The sequence below is a fragment of the Acinonyx jubatus genome, chromosome C1 (genome assembly GCF_027475565.1).
Source record: "Acinonyx jubatus isolate Ajub_Pintada_27869175 chromosome C1, VMU_Ajub_asm_v1.0, whole genome shotgun sequence".
NCBI classification, from domain to species: domain Eukaryota; kingdom Metazoa; phylum Chordata; class Mammalia; order Carnivora; family Felidae; genus Acinonyx; species Acinonyx jubatus.
The window spans coordinates 211,383,538-211,409,410 of NC_069381.1; the positions used below are offsets into that span (position 1 = coordinate 211,383,538).

The following is a 25,873-nucleotide window of genomic DNA, read 5'->3' on the forward strand; positions in this document are numbered from 1 at the left end:
AAATAAATAAATAAACTTAAAAAAAATATATATATATATATTACCATTTCCATAGATAGTCAATATGAAAATGAGTATTTTATATTGTTTTTCTTTTTTTTAAATTCTTTTTTAAGTTTTATTTATTTGAGAGAGGGAAAGAGAGAGAGAACAAGTGGGCGAGAAGCAGAGAGGAGGAGAGACAGAATCCCAAGCAGGGTCTGCACCACCAGCACAGAGCCCGACACGGGGCTCGAACTCACGAACCAAGAGATCATGACCTGAGCCGAGGTCAAGAGTCGCTTAACCGACTGCACCACGCAAGTGCCCCTACGTTCTGTTTTTCTTACTGAGGCTTATAAATTCCAATGCCTCTGTTGCATTCAAGCCCACCTCAGTTGGGACCAGCCACAGTCCAAGTGTTCAGTGTGTGCACAGCTCAAGCCTACGGTATTGGCCAGAGCAGCTTTTCAGGCTTCCGTGTGTGTTAGAATGTCCTACAGCAGGGGTTGGGAAACTTGCCTCTAAAAGGCCAGACGGTAAGTATTTCAGGCTCTGCCGATCATGCCGCCTCTGTTGCAACTACTCAGCTCTGTGGGCATAGCTGTGTTCCAATAAAATGTTCCTTATGGACTCTGAGATTTGAACTTCATATCATTTTACTGTGTCACCAAATCTTTTGATTTCCCCCCCCAACTCTTTACAAATGTAAAGATCATTTTCTCTAGCAGTGGGCTAGCGTTTGCCTACCCCTGACCTACAGGGCTTGTTTAACCCAGATTCCTGGGCCCCACCCCCAGAATTTCCGATTCGGCACGTCCGGGGTGGGGCCTGAAAATTTGCACTTCTGACGGTTGTTGGCGATGCTGCTGTGGCGGTTTGGGGAACACACTTTGAGAACCGCTAGTCTAGAATAGATTGAAATTAAGAAAAAGAGGTGGGGGCACCTGGGTGGCTCAGTCGGTGAAGCGTCCGATTCGGCTCAGGTCACGATCTTGCAGTTTGTGAGTTCGAGCCCCGCGTCGGGCTCTGTGCTGACAGCTCGGAGCCTGGAGCCTGCTTTGGATTCTGTGTCTCCCTCTCTGCACCTTCCCTGCTTGTTCTCTGTGTCTCTCTCTCTCTCGAAAATAAATAAACATTAAAAAAAAAAAATTGAAGAAAAAGAGGTGGTCTCAAGTTTGGGTCCCACCAGGAACCTGGAAGGTCAGCCCCCCCCCAAGCCCTGGGCTCTTTTTTCTGAATCTTCCCAAGGCTTCTTTCTGGGGTAACTGATAACTCCCCTAGAGGGAGATACCAGGACAGCTCAGACCAGCAGCCTTCTCCCTGCACTGTGCTGAAATCTCCCAAGGCTGCAGGCCATTTACCTGGTTTTCTTGTCCTGGAGGAATGTCTTGCACCCCCCACCCCCACCCCAGTTCCTGCCACCTGCTGAATCTCCCACTCCAGATGGAGCTGTTCTGCCTTTGTCCATCTCTTTCACACACCTGCTTCTCTCCCTCTTTATTTTTTTTTTAAATGTTTTTATTTATTTTTGAGACAGAGACAGAGCATGAGCAGGGGAGGGGCAGAGAGAGAGGGAGACACAGAATCTGAAACGGGCTCCAGGCTCTGAGCTGTCAGCACAGAGCCCGACGCGGGGCTCGAACTCACAGACTATGAGATCGTGACCTGAGCCGCAGTCGGACGCGGACGCTTAACCGACTGAGCCACCCAGGCGCCCCTCTCCCTCTTTATTAAGAACATTGCTTCACCTTGATTTCCCGCCACTTGGTAAACTTGCCTGTGTGACTGACTTCTTCCCTCTCCCCTCCCTTTAGGGAACAAGGGAGCCGTGGGGGTGTCATTTATGTTCAACGGAACCTCCTTGGGCTTTGTTAACAGCCATTTGACTTCTGGAAGCGAAAAGAAACTCAGGTAATGGAGCTCCTTTCCCGGGAGGCCCAGGCAGACCGCACATCCCTAAACACCAGAACTACTGTTCAGCCCTCGGCTTTTCCCGTAACTGTGGCACAGGAGTGACCTCTCGTGTGGGTGAATTTTGTCGGGAGGATGGAACACACATTTCCTTATGTCATTCATCTGATAGATGCCTAAATCCCGCTCCATTTCTAAAGGGAAAAACCTCATCCGGGCATCCTTACAGATCAAAGCCCATGTGGCTCATTTGGCCCAGGCACAAAGACAGCTATTTAGAATAATCATGATTCCAATTCCCTGCTAAATGGATGCTCCGGGAGGCCCCCTGCCCTGTGTTCCCATTTCTGCCTGAAAGGCCCTTTGCATCCTGGCTGTGCCCCACCTGCACGTGCAGGTGGTTCACTGCAGCAGGGGCCGGAGAGTTAAGGCTCAGTCCCCCCAAGCTCCCTCTGATTTCCTGCTACCATGGTGACGTAAGGGACCAACGGCCTCATGCTACATGGCTGCTTTTTCACTTAAATAGGCGAAACCAAAACTATATGAACATTCTCCGGTTTCTGGCTCTGGGAGACAAAAAACTGAGTCCTTTTAACATCACTCACCGCTTTACGCACCTCTTCTGGCTTGGTGATCTGAACTACCGTGTGGACCTTCCCACCTGGGTAAGGAGCTGCCCACCTGGGGAAAGAACTGTCCACCTGGGGAAGGGGCCACCCGCCTGGGAAGGAGCTGCCCATCTGGGGAAGGAGTGGTTCACCTGGGGAAGGAGCTGCCCACCTGGGGCTGGGGCTGGGACTTCATGGGACAGAGGCTCCCTTGAGTGAGCTGAGGGCATGGGGCCATGGAGGCACAGACTGAGCTGGGCCAAGGCAACTACTCCCCTTCTGGGACTCAACACTCTTCTGCTGTTCTGTCATGGAACCCCTGCCTTTCTTTACACTTTACCTCTGCTCACACTTAGTTCCCACACAACTGCCCCAGCTGTTCTGGTCCTCCAGTGGCTCAGCCCAGATCTCCAGGAACTGTTAAGGTCTGAGGAGACCAGCACAATTTTCTGCCTAGATGTTGGTCACTGGCCAGCTAAGGAAGAAGTTACTTACGTTGGATGCCCAGGCACGGTCCACTGAGCAGTGGTCAGAAGGGCCACCTAACACAGACATGCCTCGCTCGCTCAGGCAGAGCAAAGTGTTCTCTGGGAAGGTGGGGGGTGCAGGCCGGGGCGCAGAGCTGTGCAGTCTGCCCAGAGACCTTGGTTACAGCTTGAACGTCCCTGCCAGGGATGGAGAACCTTCATACCACATCCCGTGAGGGCAGAAGCAGAGAGGCAAGAACCCTGGGGCACCGACAGGCTAAGAAATAGCCTGGAGTCAGTTTCTGACCAGTGGGAGTTGGGATTGAGCCCAGACCTTCTCACTCCTCTTCCCCCACGTTTCCCCAAGCATCTCGCCTCTCCCTCTTGCTGCCCCAGAGGCTCGGCAGAGACTGAGGAGGAACTGAGGGTCTGTTTATGCACCTTACGTCCCCACCACTCCCTCCCTTCGTGGCAGATGGGAGAGGACTAGGAAGGAACCCCACAAATTTCCTCACCAGGAGGTCTGCCAAGGGCATTCACCAGAGCACAGGTAACAGTCTGGGGAGAAAGGACGGCTGGATTCCATCCCACTGATGCCGCGCTGACTCTTGGGAGTCCAGGCCCGGATCAGGGAGTCCTGATGCCCACAGATTCAGGGCCTGGGGTTTCAACTCCTTCCACGGCCTCACAACAAGCTGCCTCGGTTCCCATAGACAGCAAGGGAAACATACCTACCCGCTAATGAAGTGTTAACAAAAAGAATACTAAAAGTCCGTGTGAAAAAGTAAAATGTCCCTCTACAAATTTGGAACGGCCAAAGCTTGTATTATCAGGTTGACAGTTAACTACTTTTGTGGAGTTTTCCTTATAAACAGTTGAGTGCCAGGGGCACCTGGGTGGCTCAGTCGGTTAAGTGTCTGACTCTTGATTTCAACTCAGATCGTGATCTCGCGGTTCGTGAGCTTGAGCCCCACATCGGGCTCTGTGCTGATAGCACGGAGCCCGCTTGGGATTCTCTCTCCCTCTCTGTCTCCCCCTCTGTCTCCCTCTCTGTCTGCCCCTCCCCCACTCGTGCTTTTGCGTGCGCACGCGCTCGTTCTCTCTCTCTCTCTCTCTCTCTCTGTCTCTCTCAAAATAAATAAACGTTTAAAAAAAGCAAAAAACAGTTGAGTGCTAAGGAAAGCCAACCGGGCTGCCGCAGGACCAGGGTCTGGTGCAGAGTCCGCGGCTCCAGGCAGGTGGGTGGTGATGGGCCTCCTCCTGTTTGGGACGGGGGGGGCGTCTCACCAGTGGCCCGGCTGTGTCCTTGCTCCAGGAGGCAGAAACCATTGTCCAGAAGATCAAGCAGCAGCAGTACGCAGACCTCCTGTCCCACGACCAGCTGCTGATGGAGAGGAAGGAGCAGAAAGTCTTCCTGCACTTTGGTAAGAGCTGCGGCTCTCTGTTCCTGGGCCCTCTCCAGCCATCGCCATCTCCCCTTTCCCCGGAATATCCTCCCGGGGTTGGCGGTGGGGTGGGGTGCGGGGAAGGACTATGCCTGGAGAGGAAGGCAGTGTGGCCAGATGTGAAACGGGGATCACAGCAGAAACCAAGGTTTTGTTTGATTTCAGAGGAGGAAGAAATCACGTTCGCGCCCACCTACCGTTTTGAAAGACTGACTCGGGACAAATACGCCTACACTAAGCAGAAAGCCACAGGGGTGAGTGAGTTCTCTTCACAGACGTCACCCTGACCCTCCATCACCACCCCCTTGCACATCTCCCCCCTCTTGTGTCCGTTCCCACAAAGATGAGCAGGAAACCGTTGAGCATCCTCGTCCACTAGGCAACAGGGAAAAAAGGAAAATTAGCGATCACGTGTTGATTGGCATCACTGAGCAAAAACCTCTTCTAAGGAGAGGCTGGGCAGCCACACTTGCCCATGACGAGGAATCGGACTCGTGACACTGAGGATTTACCTTCTGTCCAGATAGTCTAAGATTCTGAGAGGGTTTAAAGTATTTCTATAACTGGGTCCTGAAGCTCTTTCTAAAGTTCTGTGATCAAATCTATTTGCTCATCTGCCAAGTGAATCATCAGTAAACAAGCTTCTTTGCTGCAGGACTTACCAGAGCCTTTACAGGTTTGTGAGCATTGTGGTTCTCCACAGTGAAATTTGTGTGCCAAACTCAATTGGTCATGGAATACTAATTATGTTATGAGGCCCCTCGTGTTCCAAGGAACAGTGTTTCAGGGAAGCTGCAAAAAAACCTTCATTCGTTCTTGCTCAGCAGATACTTACTGATGACCTGTGATGGGCTAGGCACTCTGCTAGGTGGTAGGAGATCAAAGATGATGAGACAACACACAGCGACTAACCAGAGATAGAACATGATGTTGCCGAATGCACAGAGGAGCAGTCAGAGAAGGACATGACCTACCGGGCAAGGAAAGATCAGGAGAGGCTTCTCAAAAGGGCCCAGGGGTGGTGCCTGAGGGACGGCTTGGATTTCCAAAGTGGACAGGACAAGGGATGAGGCTTATCATTTCCATTTGAAAGAATTGCTGGGACAGATAGGGAGACAGGAAATTCTGGCATCCATCACCTTCTGGGTCCTGACCGAGGGAAGCCAGCGCCCTGGCCAGGCCCTGAGGGGTTACAGGTGCGGAATGGCGTGTTCCCCAGTTTCTGGGGTTACTGGAGACCTCAGGAAATGGAGAGCAGTTCAGAATGTTGCCAGAGGGCTCGGGGCAAGAGGAGAACTTCAAGGGGGAGGGTGATGCCAAAACAAAGCAGGAGCCAATGGAGGAAACTAGACGGAGGACGAGAGGAGATCCAGGTCCGCTACCAGGAATGAGGCCGAGACCCGCAGGGCAAGACACCTGCTCGTGAGTTGTCCACTGGCTGCTGTGTACCTGCAGCCCCCTAGCACTGTCAGGGCAGGTCCGTGGGGACGTGGGGGGGCAGTGAGGCCGTGTCCAGGTTGACTCGAGCATGCGGAGAAAGAGACGGGGGTTTAGCTGGGGTGAGGGAGGTCCTAGATGCCAAGTTAAGGTTTTAATCTGTTTGACGGGCATCAGGAAGCCACTGAAAGTTCTGCCGGGGGCTGGCAGCATGGCAGCGATCCACAGCACAGGCCGGTCTGCCTCTGTGTAGAGGATGAGGATACAGGGAACCAGCGAGGAGGCCGTATGGTCCTTCCAGCTGAGCAACCGGGGCCTGAGTCAGAATCGGACCATGAAAAGCAAGAGGAAAGAAAGGACGTGTTGGCAGATCTGATTGCCATAAATAGAAATGAAAATCAGAAGGCGGAGCAGGCTCGGAGGGGTAAGTAGAGCTTGTCTTCAGACTTAGTGTGTGATATTAGCCGACGATCTCAGAGGAAACCTCTAGAAGACAGTTGAGAATAGTAGATGACGCTGGAGACACAAGGACTGGGTCATAGATTGGGGAGTTGTGCCCGCAGAGAACATGGGCACAGCCATGGGGGTGGGTGGGTTGTCGGGGAGTAAGTGAAGGATGCAAAGAGAATAGCCATGGGCAGGTTTGGGGGCCATCCATGTTCGAAGGCGAGAGGAAGAAGCAGACACAAGGAAGGAGATGGGACATGAGTGCTCGCGTAGGTGGCCGGAGGACCAGCCAGGCATCTCAGCACCACAGAAGCCGGGGGTGAGAGACTGTCAAGGATCAGTGGTGGCCAGTGTGGAGTACGAGTCTGGGAGAGCATGTGTCCTGCACGTGAACCAAGACCGAGGAGCTGGCTTTGTGGCCCAGAGGGTTTACTGGACTTGAAAAACAGTTTGCAGAGTCTTGGAGGTGAAATCCAGACTTCAGGAGGATGAGGGTCGCTTTTTACCAAGTGGGTGCAGAGGACTCTGGTGACGCTTTCCAGAAATGCAGCTCTCTGGGCCTCATGCCCGGAGGCTCTGATGCAAGAGCCCTGGGGCAGGCCCCGCCTTCTGTATCTTTGTAAAGTTCCGCTAGTCATTCTTGAGGCAGCCAGTGCTGAGGACTGTAACGCTAAGAGGAACAGTGTGGCAGCATCTGTGAAACTAATCTACCCTGTGATCTGGTAATTCCCACTTTGGAGTAGTACATTTGTTTGTCAAGAGGAAGATACAGGAATGTTTATTGCAGCTTTGTTCACAATGTCCAAAAACTGGGAACAGCCCTATTTCTGTCAGTATAGAGTAGATAAATGCGGTATATACATACGATGGAATACAACCACAGCAGTGCAGCAAATAAACTTCTACAGACAACAATGTAGGTGAAAGGAGCCAGACATCAAATGATATGTACTGAGTGAATCCATTTATAAGTTCAAGGTGAAGCAAAATTAATCAGTAGAGGCATTAGTCACCATAACGTTCACCTCTACAAGGTGGTGGTATGGACACAGAGGCACATGAGGGAACCTTTTGAGATGATGGAGATTTTCTATATCTTGATCTGGGTAGTGGTTAAATGGGTGTGTACAAATATAAAAATTCCTCAAGCTGTATACTTGAGGTTAGTACCCTTTACTGTGTGTAAGTTGTTCCTCAAGTTTAAAAAACTAAATGGGTGGTCCAAAAGTAGAGGCAATGAGAATAGAACACTCTTGAAAGAAAATTGATAAAAAGAGGAAAGTAATTGAAAGAGATGGCAGGGGTAGGCTCTTTTATGATGAGTGCCTTTACATTTATAGGCAGAGCAGAGGGGCGCCTAGGTGGCTCAGTCGGTCAGGCGACCGACTTTGGCTCAGGTCATGATCTTGCAGGTTGTGGGTTCGAGCCCCGCGTGGGGCTCTGTGCTGACAGCTCAGAGCCTGGAGCCTGCTTCGGATTCTGTGTCTCCCACCTCTCTCTAACCCTCCCCTGCTCACGCTCTGTGTCTGTCTCTCAATAATAAATAAACATAAAAAAAATAAAAAAAAAATATAGGCAGAGCAGAAAGGGCTAGAACTTAAAGGGATAAAGGATATTGCCAATGTGCCTTGTCTATCACACCCAGTGAGCATCTCGCTTGCCAGTGTAGCCCGGGAGAGGGCTTGTCTTAATACATTTTGTTTGACTGATTGGATGGTTACATGGATATGCAGATGGGTGGATGGGTAAATGGGCAGGTAGTTGGGTGAATAAGTAGGTGGCTGACTGACGGGATAAGTAGAGAGGTGGATGGCTGTGTGAATGGGAGGGGTGGCTGGAGTGTGTTATTAAAGTAAGGAGCTGGAGAAGATAAGCAGAGACTGGGTTGAAAGTACCCATGTGTGGGGTTCATCTGAGTCAGAAAAAAAAGAGAAGATAAAAACAGGAACTTCTGAAATAATGTGGAGGATAGGTATGAGCACATAGCCAAGTGAGTCGATCTTCCAAAGCAGGAATCCAAGGCGTCTGACGGTGTGGGGGCAGCAGTGGACTCAGGACTTAAGGCAAATGAAAAGGCTTGAAGGCCACCTATGGGGAAAATCTATAAAGCTCCAACAGCACATGAATTCAAGGATTACAGAGGCCACATGTTAATCTTTTCTTTTACTGACTTACCTATTAAATAAACTAGCAGGCATCTCAAAAAACTCGTGACTGTGATTTACAGATGAAATACAACCTGCCTTCCTGGTGTGACCGAGTCCTCTGGAAGTCTTACCCGCTGGTGCATGTGGTCTGTCAGTCCTATGGTGAGTGACAAGCTGGGAGCTTCGGCTCCCTGAAACCAACGGGCTGCAGTCCGTCTCTGTGAAATGGGAGAAGTCCCTGCAGCCCTGGTCAGGTGACCCGAAGGAGCTGACGTATCCTCTCGTGTCTCAGGCTGCAGCATGACAAGTGTCTTCTGATTTGGGAAACACCAGAATTAAGGAGCCCCTCTTAAAAGAAACCCAGACTTGTTCTGAAAACGCGTTAGGTTTGAACCACACGAAAGTGGTATTTTTGTAGGTCAGAAATAGTCAACTATTGGAAATTCATATGGTTCAACCTAACATATACCATGGGTATATGCGTATGTATTTATGGAGATTTAAAGATAAATTGAGTTACATTGATGAGAGAGTTATAATATGCAATATTAAAATAAGTAATTATGAAAAAGTTAGCAAAACAATTCAATAATTATTGACTCTAGAAGTTTAAGATATACTGAAGGAATTCTTAATTGCTTGAGTGCTCATTCTTAAAAGCTACCTCTTAATTCCCATTATTTGGAACTCTTCTGCACTGTGTACTTAGAAATTCAGAGCAGGGGCGCCTGGGTGGCTCCATCAGTTAAGCGTCTGACTCTTGGTTTCGGCTCAGGTCATGATCTCACGGTTTCGTGAATTCGAGCCCCATGTCGGGCTTTGTGCTGACAGCTCAGAGCCTGGAGCCTGCTTCGGCTTCTGTGTCTCCCTCTCTCTCTTTCTCTCTCTGCCCCTCTCCCGCTCACGTTCTCTCTCAGAATAAATACAAAATAAATTTAAAAATTTCAGAGCAGAACTACCTTGAACACTTCACTGACTGACCATTGTGATATTATTTTCGAAACATTGCAGGTTTTCAGGCAGTGACATCCAAAGGAGGGCCATCCTTGTTCCCATCCCAAGTCACTGGCCTCAGGCCCCTGGTGGACTGTTCATGACCTCACCCCTACCCCACCCACCAAAGGGAGGTTCTTGCTGCTGCCCGGTGGCCACCTTTGTGGCTCCCATCCTCTCTCTGGGGACCAGCAAACACCCATGTTTAAGTCCGGTCCCAACAGGTTGAACTGATTTCCATTCCTTTTTTTTTTTTTTTTTTTTTTTTTGCCCATGCCTCCTGATGCCCAGAGGGGAGCAAAGCGACTACCCTGGGAAGGAATGCACCCCACAGTCCCCTAGCACCTGAGCTCTATCTCCCAGAAATGACCTCACTAGACAAACTTCACACCTTTAGGTGTGCAGAAAAGCATCCCACCCCCATAGCCACAGCCAAAGAATTACTCCGCGTTCAAGACCAATGAAGACTCCTATCCCACCCGTTGTCAATCATCCCATTTCTCAGTGGTGCTTCTTTCCCACATCCTGCAACTCCATGAGTCCTGCCAATTCTTGTCTCTAGGAAGATGCCACCATCTGCCTTATTCAGCAGGTCTCTGCGGCGATTCAGGAGAAAGTACTGGCTTGTAGCATTACTGCGCTTTGAAGCTCTTTAAGCTTGGCGTCCAAAAAACTCCATAGTGGAGATTTTTAGGAAAACGGAGGGAGATTGATTGGTCTGGAAGTGGCATTGAGGAGCAAAGGGGACACACCTTCCCACTTTCTGGACCCACATATGGGGACAAAGCCGACAAACAGCCCTTAGTTGAGACGCTGTGGTATTTTCCGAGGAAGGACCAGGTATAGAATGTGAAGGGAAAGTTGAAGATGTAGGGAATTTTGCTAATGATATTTCACTGAATGCCAGAGGGTGCGGAGGAAGAGTTTAATGATTTGGGAGTGAGCAAGAATTAGGAAAGAGAAGGGAATGAATGTCCAGAGCTCAGGAAATGGGGGTCAGCTGGGAGCTTGAGTCTTATGGTGATTAACATAAATAAGATGTATCAGTTAATCTGCTGCGTAACAAGCTGCCCTAAAACTTGACAGCTTACAGTTCTCTGGGCTGGACTTGGGACTGTTCATCTCTGCTCTCTTTGGTGTTGGGTGGGCGCACTCAGGCCAGGCGCCCACCCAAACTGGGGGTTGGTTGGCCAGTTAGCTAGCTGTCAACAGGGGCGATGGTGGTAACTTGGCTGTGTTCATCACCCAGCAGGCTAGTCCAGGCTTCTTCCTGGTCCCGGGGGTCCCAGATGTGGAAGAGCTTTTCGAGTCTCTGCTTGTCTCACATTTCCTAATGTCCCGCTGGCCGAAAGAAGCCATAAAGCCAAGCCCAGACTCACTGTGGGAGGGGGGCATACAGTATGTGGTTACAGAGAGGCCACCCAGGTAACCATCGCCCTCCCAGTTTTCGGGGCACAGGCATCATACTGCTGGTGCTGTTCTGCTTGATACGTATGTAAATATTGTTAAAAATGCTGGTCTACCCTCTAACTTGTCGCTAGAACACCCCACGCTCGTCCTGATTCCCCTGCCTCCCTGCTTCACACAGCACTGGACCCTCCCTGACTTCTTCCTGTCTACATCCAAATGTGACTTAGGCTGGCACCCTTCCTACCTTTTCCCTTCTGTCTCAGAGAAGGGGTGTCCTCCCCCTCTCCTGGCCCCTCTCCTCCATCCCTTCTTCCTTCCCCAGACCAGTACCCCCGCCTTCCTCCGCGTTCTCTTCTTTCATTCTGTCTCGTTGTTTCAACTGTCTTTCTGATGGTTGTTAGCAAGTGAGCATGATTTTCCATGTTTGGTAGCCATCCATATTTCTTTTGGAATTTTCTGCCCGTGTCCTTTGGTTGGTTGAAGGGTGAGATGTTTTCCTTTGTCTTGCTGATTTATAAACACTTTATAGGAAAGGATGTAAATCGCCTTCCTGCCTTCTTGGTCTCCTGTGCTATTTCTCTTTGCCCATTACTGGACGGTGTAGCTTGGGCCTCCTGCACACCTCCCCTGTGGAGCCCAAACATCCTCATGGCTTCTGCTTCCACCTAACATCGTGACTCCAAACCTAAAGATAAATCTCCAGCCTTGAGTACCCAGCTGGACAGCTCCACGTGGCTCTATTATAAGCACTTAGAACTCGGTATTTCTAGAGCTGTGTTCTTTCCCTTACGCCCTCCAAACATGCCTCACTGCATTCCCTCCAAGCGCCATGTTCCTTAAAAGAGTTGTCTACGCTCTGTCTACACTGCACGTTCCACTGTCTCCCAATCCTACGAGGCATTGTGGGATGGGGGAAGGCACCAAGTCAGTTGCTGATGAGCTCGGTGACCTGAATCCCCATCCCACACTGGGCCGTGAGCTCATCGGTGCAACAAAGTGCTGAGACCAGAAAAGTCTGAACGCTCCACGATCTATTTAAAAACTCGTGTGTCTCAAGGAAAAACTAGCACAGGCACATTTTTGCCATGGAGGAGAGAGTGTCACCCACTTCCACTGAGACTTTTGAGCGTGGTTGTGGAAGGCCAGTGGACTAACAGGTATAAAATCATGAAATTTCTGGAGGCTTCCATAAGTACAAGTTGATTTCTACCATGGGTTTGACCTCCTTGGTTTGACCAGAAAGGAATTCTCCTTCCCTGCTCAGAAATGCCTTCCCTCCCCTGCAGGCAGCACCAGCGACATCATGACAAGTGACCACAGCCCTGTTTTTGCCACATTTGAGGCAGGAGTCACCTCCCAGTTTGTCTCCAAGAACGGTAAGTGGTGGATGGTGTCCGTCCCTCTGTCGTCCGCGATGACAAGAGGCTTCGGGCACTCATCTTCTGATTACAGCAATCTGTTGTCCGTGGTAGATGGGGGCTCATCCTTCCAGACGAGTCCACAGTCCACATCAGGCCATACCATGGTTTCAGTGCAGAGCATTTGCTTGTTCTCTTTGGCAGATACGTCAGCTTTCTGAGCCTCAGTTTGAATCCAGTCCTTAACACTGAATAAACGAGGGGCACCTGGGTGGCTCATTCAGTTAAGCCGCCAAGTCTGTCTCTTGGTTTCGGCTCAGGTCATGATCCCACGGTTCGTGGGTTTGGGCCCGCATCGGGCTCTGTGCCGACAGCCTGGAGCCTGCTTGGGATTTTCTCTCTCCCTGCCCCTCCCCTGCTTACTTTCTCTCCCTCAGATAAATAAATAAACTTAAAATGTTTTTTAAAACAAAATTTAAAAAGTTGAATAAGTGAATGTTTTTCCAAGGTGTGGCATGTCCACCACCAAAGGCCATTCCGGGTGGGCCACGGATGAACATTCGAGAGTAATGCGTTTATTTTGACATGCTTTGCATCTGTCTCTTCTGTGTAAAGGCAAGCCACGCTGGTTTTTCATCCAGTCTCGTGGTGTCCTTTCTTACTTAAACATGTTTGCCTAAGTTTAAACAGTGAGTCTATTTAAAGAAAATATTAAGCCAGCATTCACGTGGGTGCACGGTGGGCGGAGATGGTGAACATTGTAAGGATGGGATGTGGTGACTGAGTTTGGGAAATGCTAGAGTAAATAATACTTAGATCTGCAGGTAAATTTTCAAGTAATCCAGCTCAGCCCGGCTCACCAGGCCACCGTCATCCCAGCAGGGGTCTGGTGTTCTCTGTGGTGCATCCAGCCTGGGCCTGGGTGACTGAGGAGCCATGTTGTCACCTCCTCTGTAACCCTCCCCCACCCCTCTTCTGTGGTCAGCAGACAGTCCGGGCTAATTTAGGAAGGTTGAGTGGGGGGCTCAATGCAGGTAGGAAAAGCCTGTATTACTGTGTGTCCTTCGTGCCATGAAGGATGTGGGCACGACTGGAGTACTGTCTTTCTGGGACACTCCTCTCCATGCTGTTGGGTCTAACATCTACTCTAGCAGCGTGACCTCCCCTCTCCACACAGCCTTAATCCACCACCCTGTCTCCATGCTAGCTCTGAGCACTGTCTTTCCAGAACCTTCCATCTCTCCCAGGCCTCTCACCCATCTCCCATCTCTCTGAGTTCCTGCAGCTTTGATGGGATGGCTGATGCCATCACACCCTCGGTGAGGACCCTCATCACATCATCGGTATCAGGCTTGTCTTCCCTCCACTGGCACCCAGTACACAGAAGACACAAATGCCCATGACCTGGATTGAGCATAGGTTGACTCTTCCTAAGCAGAGCCTGGTCTAGATGCTGTGGGATTTAAGAACATAAAAGAAAGCTGAGTGAAATAAGCCAGAGAGAAAAAGTACCATAGGCGTATGGTATCACCTCTACGCAGGATCTTGGAAGAAACCGCCAATTTCGTAGAAACAGTAGGAGGGTGGTTGCCAGGGGCTGAAGGGAGCGGGAAATGGGGAGATGGAGGTCAAAAGGTCCAGACTTTCAGTTACAAGATGAGTAAATTCTGGGGAGCTAATAGCATGATGACTATAGGTAATAATACAGTATTGTAAACTGGAGATTTGCTGGGAGTAGATCTGAAGCATTCTTACCACACACACACACACACACACACACACATACACACACACACACACACACACACACACACACACACACCAGTTAATTATGTGGGTGACGCATGTGTGAATTGTTTTGATCTTGGTAAGCATTTCACAGCGTATGTGTGTATCAAAGCATCACGCTGTACCCTTTGAATGTGCACAATCACATTTGCCAGTTATTCCTCAATAAAGCTGGGGGAAAAGGAATAGAAAGGAAAGAAGGGCGCACAGGCGGGACGGAGGACCGGGATGTCTGTCCTTGCTCTCGGGTGGCTCAGAATTTACACGGAAGGATGGAACTTGTTCAAAGCCAGCCTGAGGACACTTGCAAACACAATCCCCTCCGTGAATGCCATGAGGAGCCAACTGTGGATGAGGGTAAAGAAGGAGTGGAGGGAGGTCAGCCAGAGGCAGGAAGAGCAGGTAGCCCTTGCTACCCGGACCTAGAAACGACACAGATTTGGGTATCGACCAGAGCCTTTATACAAGCTCTCTTTGCCAGAACAAATGCGGAGACTGAGGCACTGAGGCTAAGGGCGTCGGGCTCTTGGCTCCTTGAAGTCTTTGCTCTTCCCACCGTTGCGGTTGCTCAGCGCCTGTGGTGGGATTCAGGAAAACCTCTCCTTCACCTGGACCTCACCTTCTCTGGGCACATTGTGGAGCCACATCTCTTTGTCACCTGTTCCAGGCCCCGGGACCGTCGACAGCCAAGGGCAGATCGAGTTTCTCAGGTGCTTTGCCACGCTGAAGACCAAGTCCCAGACCAAGTTCTACCTGGAGTTCCACTCAAGCTGCTTAGAGAGTAAGTGGTGCCGAGCTGCTACCTGTTGGCCGTGCAGGCAGGACTCTTTCTCTTAGGTGCCTTTTCACTGGTGGCGCCTCGCCCCTCTTCTCTCTGGGAAGGATTCACAGATGGGCCTCGTGGGGGTCTGCAGGGGGAGCGTTGGAGTCTGTGGTTACTGTGGGGCACCCCCCAGCGGCCTGTGATCCTGCCATTGCGGCCTCAGAGGCAGGGACAGTCACTGAAACACTGACCCGTCGTCAGCCCTTGGAGGTGACCGGGCCGCTGGCTCCTCTCCTTGCCCCTCGAGTGTAGCCCCCGAGGGTCCCTCCCCTCCCCAAGCTGGGGCTCTGACTCAACCCGAGGGTCCTGGGCGGAGGTCCAGAGCTCGTGGAGGCCAGTGCCGGGCCTGACCAGCCGCTGGTAGCCACTTGTCCTTCCTTCTGGAGTCCTCTGCTCCTTGGTACACGACGGGCATCGTTCTCAGGTGTTCTGGAGCATCCACAGGCAAGCGAGAGACGGACGGCCTGCTCCCAGCCAGCAGGAGTTAGCACAAACTGTGTTTAGCAAACACCATTTCCGGGTGACATTTCTAGGCATATTGTCTAAAGCTGTTTTGTGGCAAGATCTGGGTGGTTTCTAGCTCCCCTCGCCGAGATGGTCTGGAGGGGGGGAGGGGGCAGAATCAACTCCATCGAAGGAGGCATTTTGGGACAGGATGACGGCTGCCTCCAGAAATCCAGAAGAGGAGTTGCCCTGCTCCCCTCCCTTCCTTCTCCCACTCAGCCCGGGCTCAGTCTTGCTGACAGACCTGCCTTCTCCGCGAAGTTTCCAGGTCCCGAGTCACCAAGCTGGGGCAAGGCACCTCCAAAAATGATGAGGATTTTTGTGCGGGTGTTTTTAATAAACTATCGAGACATTTGCATACATTTCTATGGAAACAGCATATTAGGAAGCTTAAATTAGCATTTCGAAAGGCTGCTATCTTGAGTGGCGTGGGACAAGCTGTCATGTTTCCTAATCTCCTTGCCTGTGATGTGATGATTTCTTTGTTGCCTGGTTTGTTGCAAAAAAGGAGCTGAAAAGGAGGGAAGTCTCTGAGTTTTTCCTAAAAATAATCCAACCGTGTTGGCAAATGACCATCCCCTGCATCAAAACAGAATCCCCCACAAGCCTGACTCCCAAGCAGTGCTGTGGCCCCTATAGATGAAAGAGGGAGAATATCTTCCTCGGTCTGGGTGGGGCGACCCTAGGAGTCTTCTCTGTCTGGCTCTTGTTTGTTCTTTGAAAACCAGCCTTGCCTTCTTGTCCTCTGTCAGGTTTTGTCAAGAGTCAGGAGGGAGAAAATGAAGAAGGAAGCGAGGGGGAGTTGGTGGTGAAGTTTGGCGAGACCCTTCCAAAGGTAAGTCAAGAACAGGATGTAGCTGGGGAGAACTTGGCATTCGCCAGCCCCTGTGGCCCCAGCATTCCTTAATGGATCACGGAAGAGACCCAGTGATGGATTTGTCTGACCATGTGACTTTGCAAAGAAGGAAACTGAGGCAGATCCCAGAGAGGCTGGTTCACAGTCACACAGCCACACAGCTGCGATGACAGGCCCCAGGCCCCGAGGTCCTGATCCTCCTGCAGTGGCCTTTCACCTGCTCAGCCCAGCTTGGGGGATCAAGTGAAGGGGCAGAGAGGAGTTCATTGCTCCTACCTGAACACTGGGTTCAGAAAGAACTTGACGTGTCCATGGCCCCGTGATAGCAGAGGGTGGAATTGAAAACACACAGACCGACCATACTGGCAACACGTTCCTCTTTCTTATAGAAAAAAAAAAAAAAATTGGTGTTCTACCTGGGACCCAGAAAAGCTTTTGTGACGTTGAGTTGACGGTGGCCACGTCTGGGTGTTCATGCTGGGTGCGCGGCGGAGTAGGACCTTGTGGGGTTTTCTGTCACATAATGAGGAAAGGGTATGCAGAGGGGAGTTCAGGCCAGGCAGATCTGTTGTATGCGGCAAGAGTCCCAGGGGCTCTCCTGGAAGGTTCCCTCAGAGGTGACACCCAAGGTGAGCTTTACAAGATGGCCTTAAACAGGCGGAAGGACCCATCCTCTCCTAAGGCTTGGGTGGGACATGGGCAGTTTTGGGGGGCTGTTGATTGGAACCCGTTCTTGGGCCATGTCACAGAGTCTCCTAACTGGGGAGCACTTCTAATCGGGGTCCTCCACAAGGCCATAGCTGTCAAAAGTCGTCATACTGGGGCTGTTTTCAGGTACCTGAATCCCTGTGGCTTAGGTCTCCAAGGTGACATCCTGCCTCAGCCACCCACCCGACCCTTCCGTTCCTCCCCTCCCGGCTGCCCCACGTGGCAACCAAATGGCCCATCTCCTCCTTCAGTCAAGTTGTGAAAGATGCCAGCGTCCCCGTCCATATAACACATGTACCCCCGTCTGGTTCAGGGGACTCCACGGTACCCTGGCCCTACATCCTCACTGCTACCAAGACCTGCTCTTCCTCCTGCCTCTGTCCCTCCTCTCCACCTCACTGCTGCCTCCCTCAGGGTCTCCATCCCACCGCCTCCTTGCTGAGGCATCCTGAAGCCTGATGGAACTTTCTGGAATGCCTGTCTGGTCCTGGCATTCCCCCTCTTTATCTAGTTGGCTCCCAGCCCCCTCCTCACTCTCCAGCTTCACCCGCTGCCCCCACAGCACCTAAGGGGCCCCCTGACCCTCCACCCATCCCTGTCACCTGACGGCACCCTCTCTGTACCCTCTATAATCCCACCAGGGCACCCTGACAGAAGCTCCCTGCGCTCTACTGTCACTCTGACCACGATGATCATGTCCCCTGGGAGTCAGCTCTAACCCTGTCCCCTTCTCTGTGCAGCTGAAGCCCATTATCTCTGACCCCGAGTACCTGCTGGACCAGCACATCCTGATTAGCATTAAGTCCTCTGACAGCGACGAATCGTATGGTAAGGGTCCCTGGAAAGGTTGCTGCACCTGCTGTTAGCCGGTGGCCTCTCATGTAAGGGAGGCACTGGCATCTCCGTTCCAGAAAGCCCAGCTCCCGCTCCCCATCCTGTTCTCCTGTCCCCCCCCTCCCCCTCCCCCTCCTAGGGCTGCCAGAGGGACAGTTACTGGTAACTCATCCTTCCTGCCTTGTCGGGCTTCTGGGAGGAATAGCCAGCAGCCACAGCCCCTCTCGTTTATGGAGTCTTTCCTGCGTCAAGAGTCTGTGGCAGGTGCTTTGCAGGGATCATTTAATCCTGACAAGACCTTATAAAGCATGTACTATTCTGTCAATCAGTAGGTGAGTAAACTGAGGCTCAGAGAACTTAAGGGACTTGCCTAAGTCACAGGTAGAAACTGGCTGAGCCCTAATTTGAGCCCATGTCTGTCTGGCATTGGTCAGTGCCCATACTGGGCAGACACCAACTAGAGCGACGTCATCTTCTATGACATTTTCTTCAGCCAGTGCGTGGCTCCAGCCCAATGTCAGGTTCAAACTCCATACACTCATTGTGGTTAGAACACAGGGATAAGAGGGGCAGGTGGCCAGAGCGAGGCTGGAGGCAGCCAGATCAAGCAGCTCCTTGCAAGAGGCAGACAAAAATGAATCCTGGTCCCAGGAGGGTGTTCAGTTTTCAATGGGAGGAATTTGAAGGTGTTCAAATGCTAATCAGGGGAAGTCAGGAAACAAGAGGCCGAAGACACAAGGATGTCTATGTGTTGGTGGCCTACTGTCCAGGCTCGCCAAAGGCCCTGGAATGTAGGTACAATGGCTACCTTAGCTGCAGAGGTGAGGAAATGAAGTGACCTGTCCAAGGTTACTTGTCCTTGGCCACAGAGTGACTTTGACAAGCTACCGTGTGACCTTGGACTTGAACCCCGGCAACCCAGCTCCAGAATCCTGCCCTTCACCCCCTCCTAGCACAGCACTGGACAGAGGGGGTCCCAGAGCCAGGCAGGGGTGGCCAGAGCCTGAGGATTGTACCGGCCCTGGATGGAGGAACCCCCATCCATCATGTCGGGGCAAAGAGAACGGATCCAGGTGGAGTCAGAATGTTTGAAGTTTTGGTGGTAGCACACAGGAGCACAGGAAGGATGGTTCCGTTTTCTTGTTCAAATACTGTCTTCTTCCTTTGTTTCTGCCTCTTGGTATCCACACAAACAGCGTATCGTAATAATAACGGGAAAAAAAAAGCCAGCCCACAGTCTCATTCCCCACAACGGGAACCATGTTTATTTTGGTCTCACACTTCTATCCTCATACATAGGCATACATAGATTTCTATATTTACAACCACCACAGAGGTGCCATTTTTAATTTTCTTTCTCCCCCAGTGATAGACATGTCAGACGATACACGTTTTCGTGATCATCCTCCTGTACGGCCTTCACGACGGCTGCATTTAATGGCTTAATGATACCCCATGGGTTTGCTGTTGATTATTCCTGTCCGTGTTCTGAATAATGCTGAGATGGATGTCTTTGTGAGCATTTTTGATCCTCCTTCAGCTACATTTTTATTCTTTTGAATCCTCTGTTTAGGATAAGTTCCCACGTGTGCCGGGTCAAAGGGCACAAATATGTTGGTGATTCCTGACACTCGTTATCAAACTGATTGCTGTAAAAAAAGTCTTGCCATGTTGACCTCACCATGTCCAAGGGTACGGGTTTCCCCAGATCCTTGCTGGTTCTGGGGATTCTTTTGCTTCCTTCCATCTTGTACTAATTTCCTGTCTGTAAGAGAGTCCCTTAGTGCTGTCTTAATTTGCATTTTTTAAAAAAAAAATTTTTTTCAGTGTTTTTTATTTATTTTTGGGACAGAGAGAGACGGAGCATGAACGGGGGAGGGGCAGAGAGAGAGGGAGACACAGTTTCCATTCATTGAAATTAACCAGTTATAATTCTTTTTGTGTGAAATACCTGTTTGGGTTATATGCCCAGTTACCTGCTGGGATTTGATTTTGAGGAGTTCCTTGTGGGATTCACAAAGCCATCGGTCTCTTTCACATTTTCCTTTCTGTCTCTGTGCAGAAGTTTTAAGCTTTTATACCTTCTTACCTGTCGGTCTGTTTTGTCATTTCTTACATTGCCTCAAGCCCTAGGAAGTTATCATTCGCTCCCGCAATCAGATTAGTGGTTAAGTCTGCTCGTCTGCTGGATTTTCTAGGATTTAATTCTTTTTTTTTTTACATCAACTAATCCACGTGGAGTTCATTCCACTGTAAGGTTTGAAATGTTTTTCCCAAATTGCTGAGGCGTTGTTCTAAAAGCTTTATTCGATAATCCCCACCTTGGACATTGTTTCGAAGGATCATCTTTGGACGGTGGAGTTAATCTCCAGGCTGAATGCATGGTGTTTCTCCCGTGAAATGCCTCTTGACATGACTGTTGTTCTCCCCACCTGCCCAGGTGAAGGCTGCATCGCTTTACGGTTAGAGGCCACGGAAACTCTGCTCCCCATCTACACGCCTCTCACCCACCACGGAGAGATGACAGGCCACTTCCGGGGGGAGATTAAGCTGCAGACGTCCCAGGGCAAGACAAGGGAAAAGCTCTATGGTGAGTGGGCACGAGCCCTCCCCTGCTCACTCTTCAGTGCTGCTGGCTTAGGGACAGGAAAGACATTTCTCTCCCCTCAGCCATTGCGTGTTCTCTCTGCTGTGGCCTCAGAACAGAAATCCAGCATCACAAGGGATGTCAGAGACCATCTGGCCCGATTCTTAACTGACTCAAGAATGTCCCTACAGAACCGCAACATCCCATGGCCGCACGTCTTCATTCCCTGACCCCAGTCACCTTCCATCTGTAAGGATGGGAAGCTCGTGAATTTTCCAGATGCTCTGCTGCTCTTGTCTCCTGTTAGTCTTTTAGGCCTTGTCACTCCCAGTTAGCACCTCCACCAGAAAGACCAAGATTATACAATAAACCTGCCTGATTCTGAATAGTTCTTTCCAGGCTGCAGCTCACACATACATACCTACGTAGCTACGCCCTGCCCTCATGGTGCCAGCCAGGGCTTCTGGGCCTTCCAGATTGCTGTCACACACCCTGTGCTCTAAAAAGCGGCCCCATCCTCGTACTTCGCACATTTCCTTGGCTTTTCCCTACCTAGGCCCCACCCACCGCCCAAAACAGCGGCATCTTCTCCTCTGTTCCTTGGCAGGGTCCCCCAGCACCTCTTCCAGCTTGAGCTCAACTCTTTGTGTCCTGCAAAACGACACTTGCTTCTTTCTGCTGGCCGTCAGGAGGACACGTTTCTCGTGGCTCTCAGAAAGGACACTGTGCAGCCATGCTTGGGAACAAATGCTCATTGACAGTGTTTCTTCACCCCACGTGATGTCCCAGCCTTGGGGAGTCCTCTCCTGTCTGTCCCCAAAGGAGACTCATTAGGGAATTGTAGATGCCTCATCTCTAGATAAGAATTGTCACTGCTCCTCTGGGGAATATTGAAACGCGGCCAAGAGACCTTAATAGCCGGGAACACGAGGACGTTTCTAGACTCAAATCTGTAATTTTCTCAGAATCCTTCCCCAAAATTTTAAACTTGGAAACTAGCGTGTAGAGTCCTCAGTAGTATCCATCACATTAAAACCTCTGTGCTTGAGATAATAAATGATTTGAGGGATACAGAGCTGCTCAAAATGTGTTAATCAAGCATTTCTTGCTTCCCACACAAACAACAGGTGGTTTTTCCTTCCTTTTGCCTTTAATTCCTATTCAAAAGCACTCTAACAACAATGCCTAAAATGAGTTGGACTTTAACTTGATGCTGGATAATGTGGGAAACAATGGTCTTATGAAGGTCATCCCATTAATGCCTTGCAGTGGCCCTGACAGCCCGGTTTCGTCCTTGTGTGGTAGATGGGGAAACTGAGGCGCAGAGAAGTTCAGTGTTTGGCTGATGGTCATATATCTAGCAGGCGCCTAGCCCAGGGTGAGAGTACAGGTTCACAGGGTGATAAGGTGGAATTCATAAACACCATGGGGGCCTGAGTCTCACACGGATAATGAGAGCAGGACTCACTGTGTGTAGACGGTTAGCATTCCCTGCTTCTGGGAGGGCTCTGGGCCCCCAGGGGTACTATCTCCTGTGGATGGGGCTCCCTCTTCTGCCCTGTGGGAGCTCCTTTCTCCAGCAGAACCACAGGCTGGGGTGAGAGGGACTTGCCTCCTGTGCAAGCACAAGCCAGAGTCCGAAAGGAAGGTGGCGTCCCAGTTCCCCTTTAGACGAGCTTGGCTTTGGTCTCAGATGCTCTTACGGAGCCACCTTGTTAATGTTTGTTTCATTCAGATCTGCCAAGAAATGTTTCCCTGCCCCTTGTGAGACCAATAAGTTGGACATGTCACATGACAAGACAACTCTGGGTGTGGACTCTTCTCCCCGTGGAGCGGGGACACGCATCCTTCTTCGATCACTGAACTCATGTGAGGCCTCAGAATCTTGCTTGGCCCACCTCCCAGACAGCCACGGTTGACTGTCCCGCGTCAGCTGCCAATGGAAACTTCTATACCATCCTGGCCCATGCTGGGCGCTCTGGCCCTCACGTGCTGTTTGCTGTATCTCACCCTGCAGATTTTGTGAAGACGGAGCGAGATGAGTCCAGCGGGCCCAAGTCCCTGAAGAGCCTCACCAGCCATGACCCCATGAAGCAGTGGGAACCTGCCGCCAACAGGTAGAACAGGGGGGGTTGCCAGGGCTTCCCCACAAACTAATGTGATTATGCAGACCCAGGACCCAGGGGAGGGTGAGTGGAGCACAGAGAAACCAGGGACCAGGAGGGAGTGAGAGCTCTGGCCAGGGAGAGGCGTTGTCCGGCTGCCAGCCCCGGGCAGGTGGGTGTGCCTGTCTGTGTGCGGCCTGGGAGACGCTTCTGTGTCAGAGAGCAGTGGACTTCACTGACATTGGCCGAGCCCTTGGCGTGTGTCAAGAGTCCAGAGAAATCAAGGCAAAGTAGGTGAGCCCCTGATTTGGGAACTCCCGGCCTAGCAGCAAGATGCCCAGTCCAGGGGGAAGCCACTGCAGAGGTGACTGCGGGGAATGGTTCCCGCGTCTCCTGGGGACCCGTGACAGCAGCAGCTCTGTGGTCAACAAACCCATCCTGTTGCTAAGGGGAAAACCATCACTGAGGAAAGTGCACACAGGTTGCTCTTGGCAGAGCCTGGACTGGGAATCACACAGACATTAAAGTCTATGTGACCAGGGGACAGGAGTCCCACTGGCAGGGCCGCCTCAGCTCACTGCTGGGGTCCCGAGTCCTAGCATCAAGCCAGACGGCGTTGTCATGGTCCCTGTGCCCGCTTGCCTGCTGAGGGGGCGAAGCCATGCCGGTTAGCCAACACGAAATCCCAGACGCCACTGCAGAGCCCGGCTTAGTCCCCTCCTTCAGGCCCCCAGACCACTGTCCCTCCAGCCCTTGTCCTCGTACCTGCCCCACCCATGCACCAGGTCTCCCCTCTCCCAGCCAGTCCCTCGCCCACTTGCAACTTCTGACCCTCGGAGCCATATAATGTTCCCTTTCAATCTTTTTCTTCCAATGTTATCCCATCAATGAATGTATCCTAACTCTCAGATGTCTGTTTGGTTCCAGAATCAGGATCAGTGAGGGTCAACAAATTCTTTTTCCATTTGGCTAGTATTAGAACTAACGCTTCCCCTTCTTCTTCTTTTTTTTAATTTTTAATGTTTATTCTTGAGGGAGAGAGAGAGAGAGACGGCCTGCATGAGGGAGGGGCACAGAGAGAGGGAGACACAGAATCTGAAACAGGCTCCAGGCTCCAAGCTGTCAGCACAGAGCCCGACGTGGGACTCGAACTCAGGAACCATGAGATCATGACCTGAGCCAAAGTCGGAGGCTTAACTGAGCCACCCAGGCGCCCTGAACTAATGCTTCTTAAATAGGCATTGACGGATGGGGAAGAGATAGACTGAGGCTGGTTGAGCAGATGAGAGCTGGGGAGCCTTGCTCGTTAACCCGTATACTCAGCTCTCTACTAGTTGGTTCTCATAACAGCACTCTCTCACAAGGAAGGACGACACTCTTGTCGCCGAGAGGCAGCACGGTGTGTGTGTCTCCCAGGGTCACCTCAGCCAGTTCAGTGTTCAGCCCTCCACAGTGTTAAGCTGACTCCCCCTGACATTCGAGGTTCCGGCCTTGACTTCTGTGACCTCCTGCCCATCGTTCCAAATGCCTGCATGGCCGTCCCCATTCTGATGTCTCACACAGTGGTACCAGCCAACACATTCCAGATGGAGCCAGCCGTTCATTTACCACCCCCTCCCCAGCCCTGCCACCCCCCCACCCACGCAGCCTGACCTCGCCAGCCTCTTATCCATCCTCCCCACTTGCTCACAGCCCTTCAGGACTATGAAGCCCCTCCTACCAGGGCCTCCCACCCCGTCTCCCCTCCCTTCCTTACCTGCCTCCTCAGACAGGTCTTCTCTGCTCGCCCTGTGCCCAGTTCATCTCAGACTTCAGCACTACGTGAACACCGTGTTTCTTAGTCACTGTGTTTTTGTTTTCTTGCCTGTCAGACGTGGATTTTATGAGAACAGAGACTGGCTGCTCTGTTCACACCCATATTACCTTCTGGCCCAGGGCCTGGTACTTACTAAGCACTCCATAACTATTTTGCTGTAGGAATGAATGAATGAATGAATGAATGAATGAATGAATCCACTGTCCAAAGAGTGAAGGAATCGCGGAGGACCTGGGGTCCCCGAGGGACATCAGAGGATGCTGGCCTCATGGGGTGCTGACCTGGAGACGGGAAGGGAGCCCTGGGGTGTGACTTTGGGTGTTTTTCCCCTCCAGGGTCCCTGCATGCAGTGGCTCCAGCATCACGGAAATCATCAACCCCAACTACATGGGGGTGGTGCCCTTCGGACACATGAAGCAGTCCTTGTCCCCTGACCAGCAGCCCACAGCCTGGAGCTATGACCAGCCACTAAAGGACTCATCCCTGGGGCCTGGAAGGGGAGAGAGCCCCCCAACACCACCGTCCCAGGCACCCATATCACCGAAGAAGTTTTCGTCCTCCACAACAACCCGGGGCCCCTGCCCCAGGACACAGGAGTCAAGGTGAGCGTCCTCTTCATCAAGTCCTCTCCCTTCCCTGGTTTTCATCACCGGGAAACCTGACCCTAGAATAGAAGCTGCATAAAGCTAGGGTTGTGTGTCCACTTTGGTCATCGACTCATCCTCAGGGCCTAGAACACAGTAGGCACTCAATAAATGCCTATGAAATCGCCATGTCCTACCCTATTGGTATAAATTGGAAAGACTTAAAAAAAATAGAACATTTTTTAAGATACTGCCCCAAAAAACAACTTCCCGTAAAAACTACATTTATTGGAAAATATGTTTCTATCACCAGTGAGCCTTCATGCAACCTCTCAAGGAACAGGTGGGGATTTCTGAGTTCCCCTGCCTTTTCAGCCACAAGGGTCCTGTTCCCATCCACAACTTTTCCATCTCTCCTTTTGAGGCCAGTAAGAAAAAGCAGTAGCTATGGGGTGGGGGGTGGGGGCATGGATTTTGAAGGGTGGGAGGGCAGCCGGCCTGCAGAAGGAGTTTGGCCAAAAAACTTTGGGAAAGGCCAGGAGCCCAGAGAAAGCTGGCCTGCATCTAGAACTGGGCCAGGAGGACAGAGCCAGGAGGAGCTCAGGCCAGGCAGCCAAATCTCCATCCACTTCTCACTTGTGCCACGTAACACGTGAACCCATCCTTTAGAGAGGGAGCCCTACGAGTTTTCCAGTAAGCACAGGATGACCGGGAAATTAAAAGTGCAGATCCCGATTAACGATGATTGGAGACGTACAAAGTATCATGAGCACCGTCTTTCCTTGGTCGCTGTCTTGGTAATGACTTCAGGGGGCTGCTTCTGGACCTCTCTTCCCCTCTGAGGTCCTCTGTTCCTCAATGGTGTCTTCCATCATTTATGAGGAGCCAGGGAAGGGACCGTCGTCACACATCATTGTTCTTGCTTAGCACACCTGGCCTGGCAGGAGCTTCCTTTGGATTGAGGGGTACTTTACAGGTATGCTTCTCAAGCATTTTTGCTAAAAACAAATTGGACAGATGCACGGAGGGGAGGAGGATGTGATAGGACAGGAGCAGTCGCGAG

At 51.2% G+C, this 25,873-nt stretch overlaps 1 protein-coding gene across 2 annotated transcripts in view; it reads left to right on the forward strand.

The window, feature by feature from the left end:
• INPP5D (inositol polyphosphate-5-phosphatase D) overlaps positions 1-25,873 on the forward strand; it is a 121,857-nt gene that overhangs the window by 90,007 nt on the left and 5,977 nt on the right. For both annotated transcript variants that reach the window (XM_027047430.2, XM_027047435.2), the window contains exons 14-25: positions 1,797-1,893; positions 2,420-2,558; positions 4,284-4,392; positions 4,579-4,667; positions 8,525-8,606; positions 12,134-12,223; positions 14,661-14,774; positions 16,073-16,155; positions 17,625-17,712; positions 20,159-20,308; positions 22,323-22,422; positions 24,562-24,828. In XM_027047430.2, the coding sequence (XP_026903231.1) occupies positions 1,797-1,893; positions 2,420-2,558; positions 4,284-4,392; positions 4,579-4,667; positions 8,525-8,606; positions 12,134-12,223; positions 14,661-14,774; positions 16,073-16,155; positions 17,625-17,712; positions 20,159-20,308; positions 22,323-22,422; positions 24,562-24,828 (1,408 nt within the window). The remainder of the gene's footprint in view (positions 1-1,796; positions 1,894-2,419; positions 2,559-4,283; positions 4,393-4,578; positions 4,668-8,524; positions 8,607-12,133; positions 12,224-14,660; positions 14,775-16,072; positions 16,156-17,624; positions 17,713-20,158; positions 20,309-22,322; positions 22,423-24,561; positions 24,829-25,873) is intronic.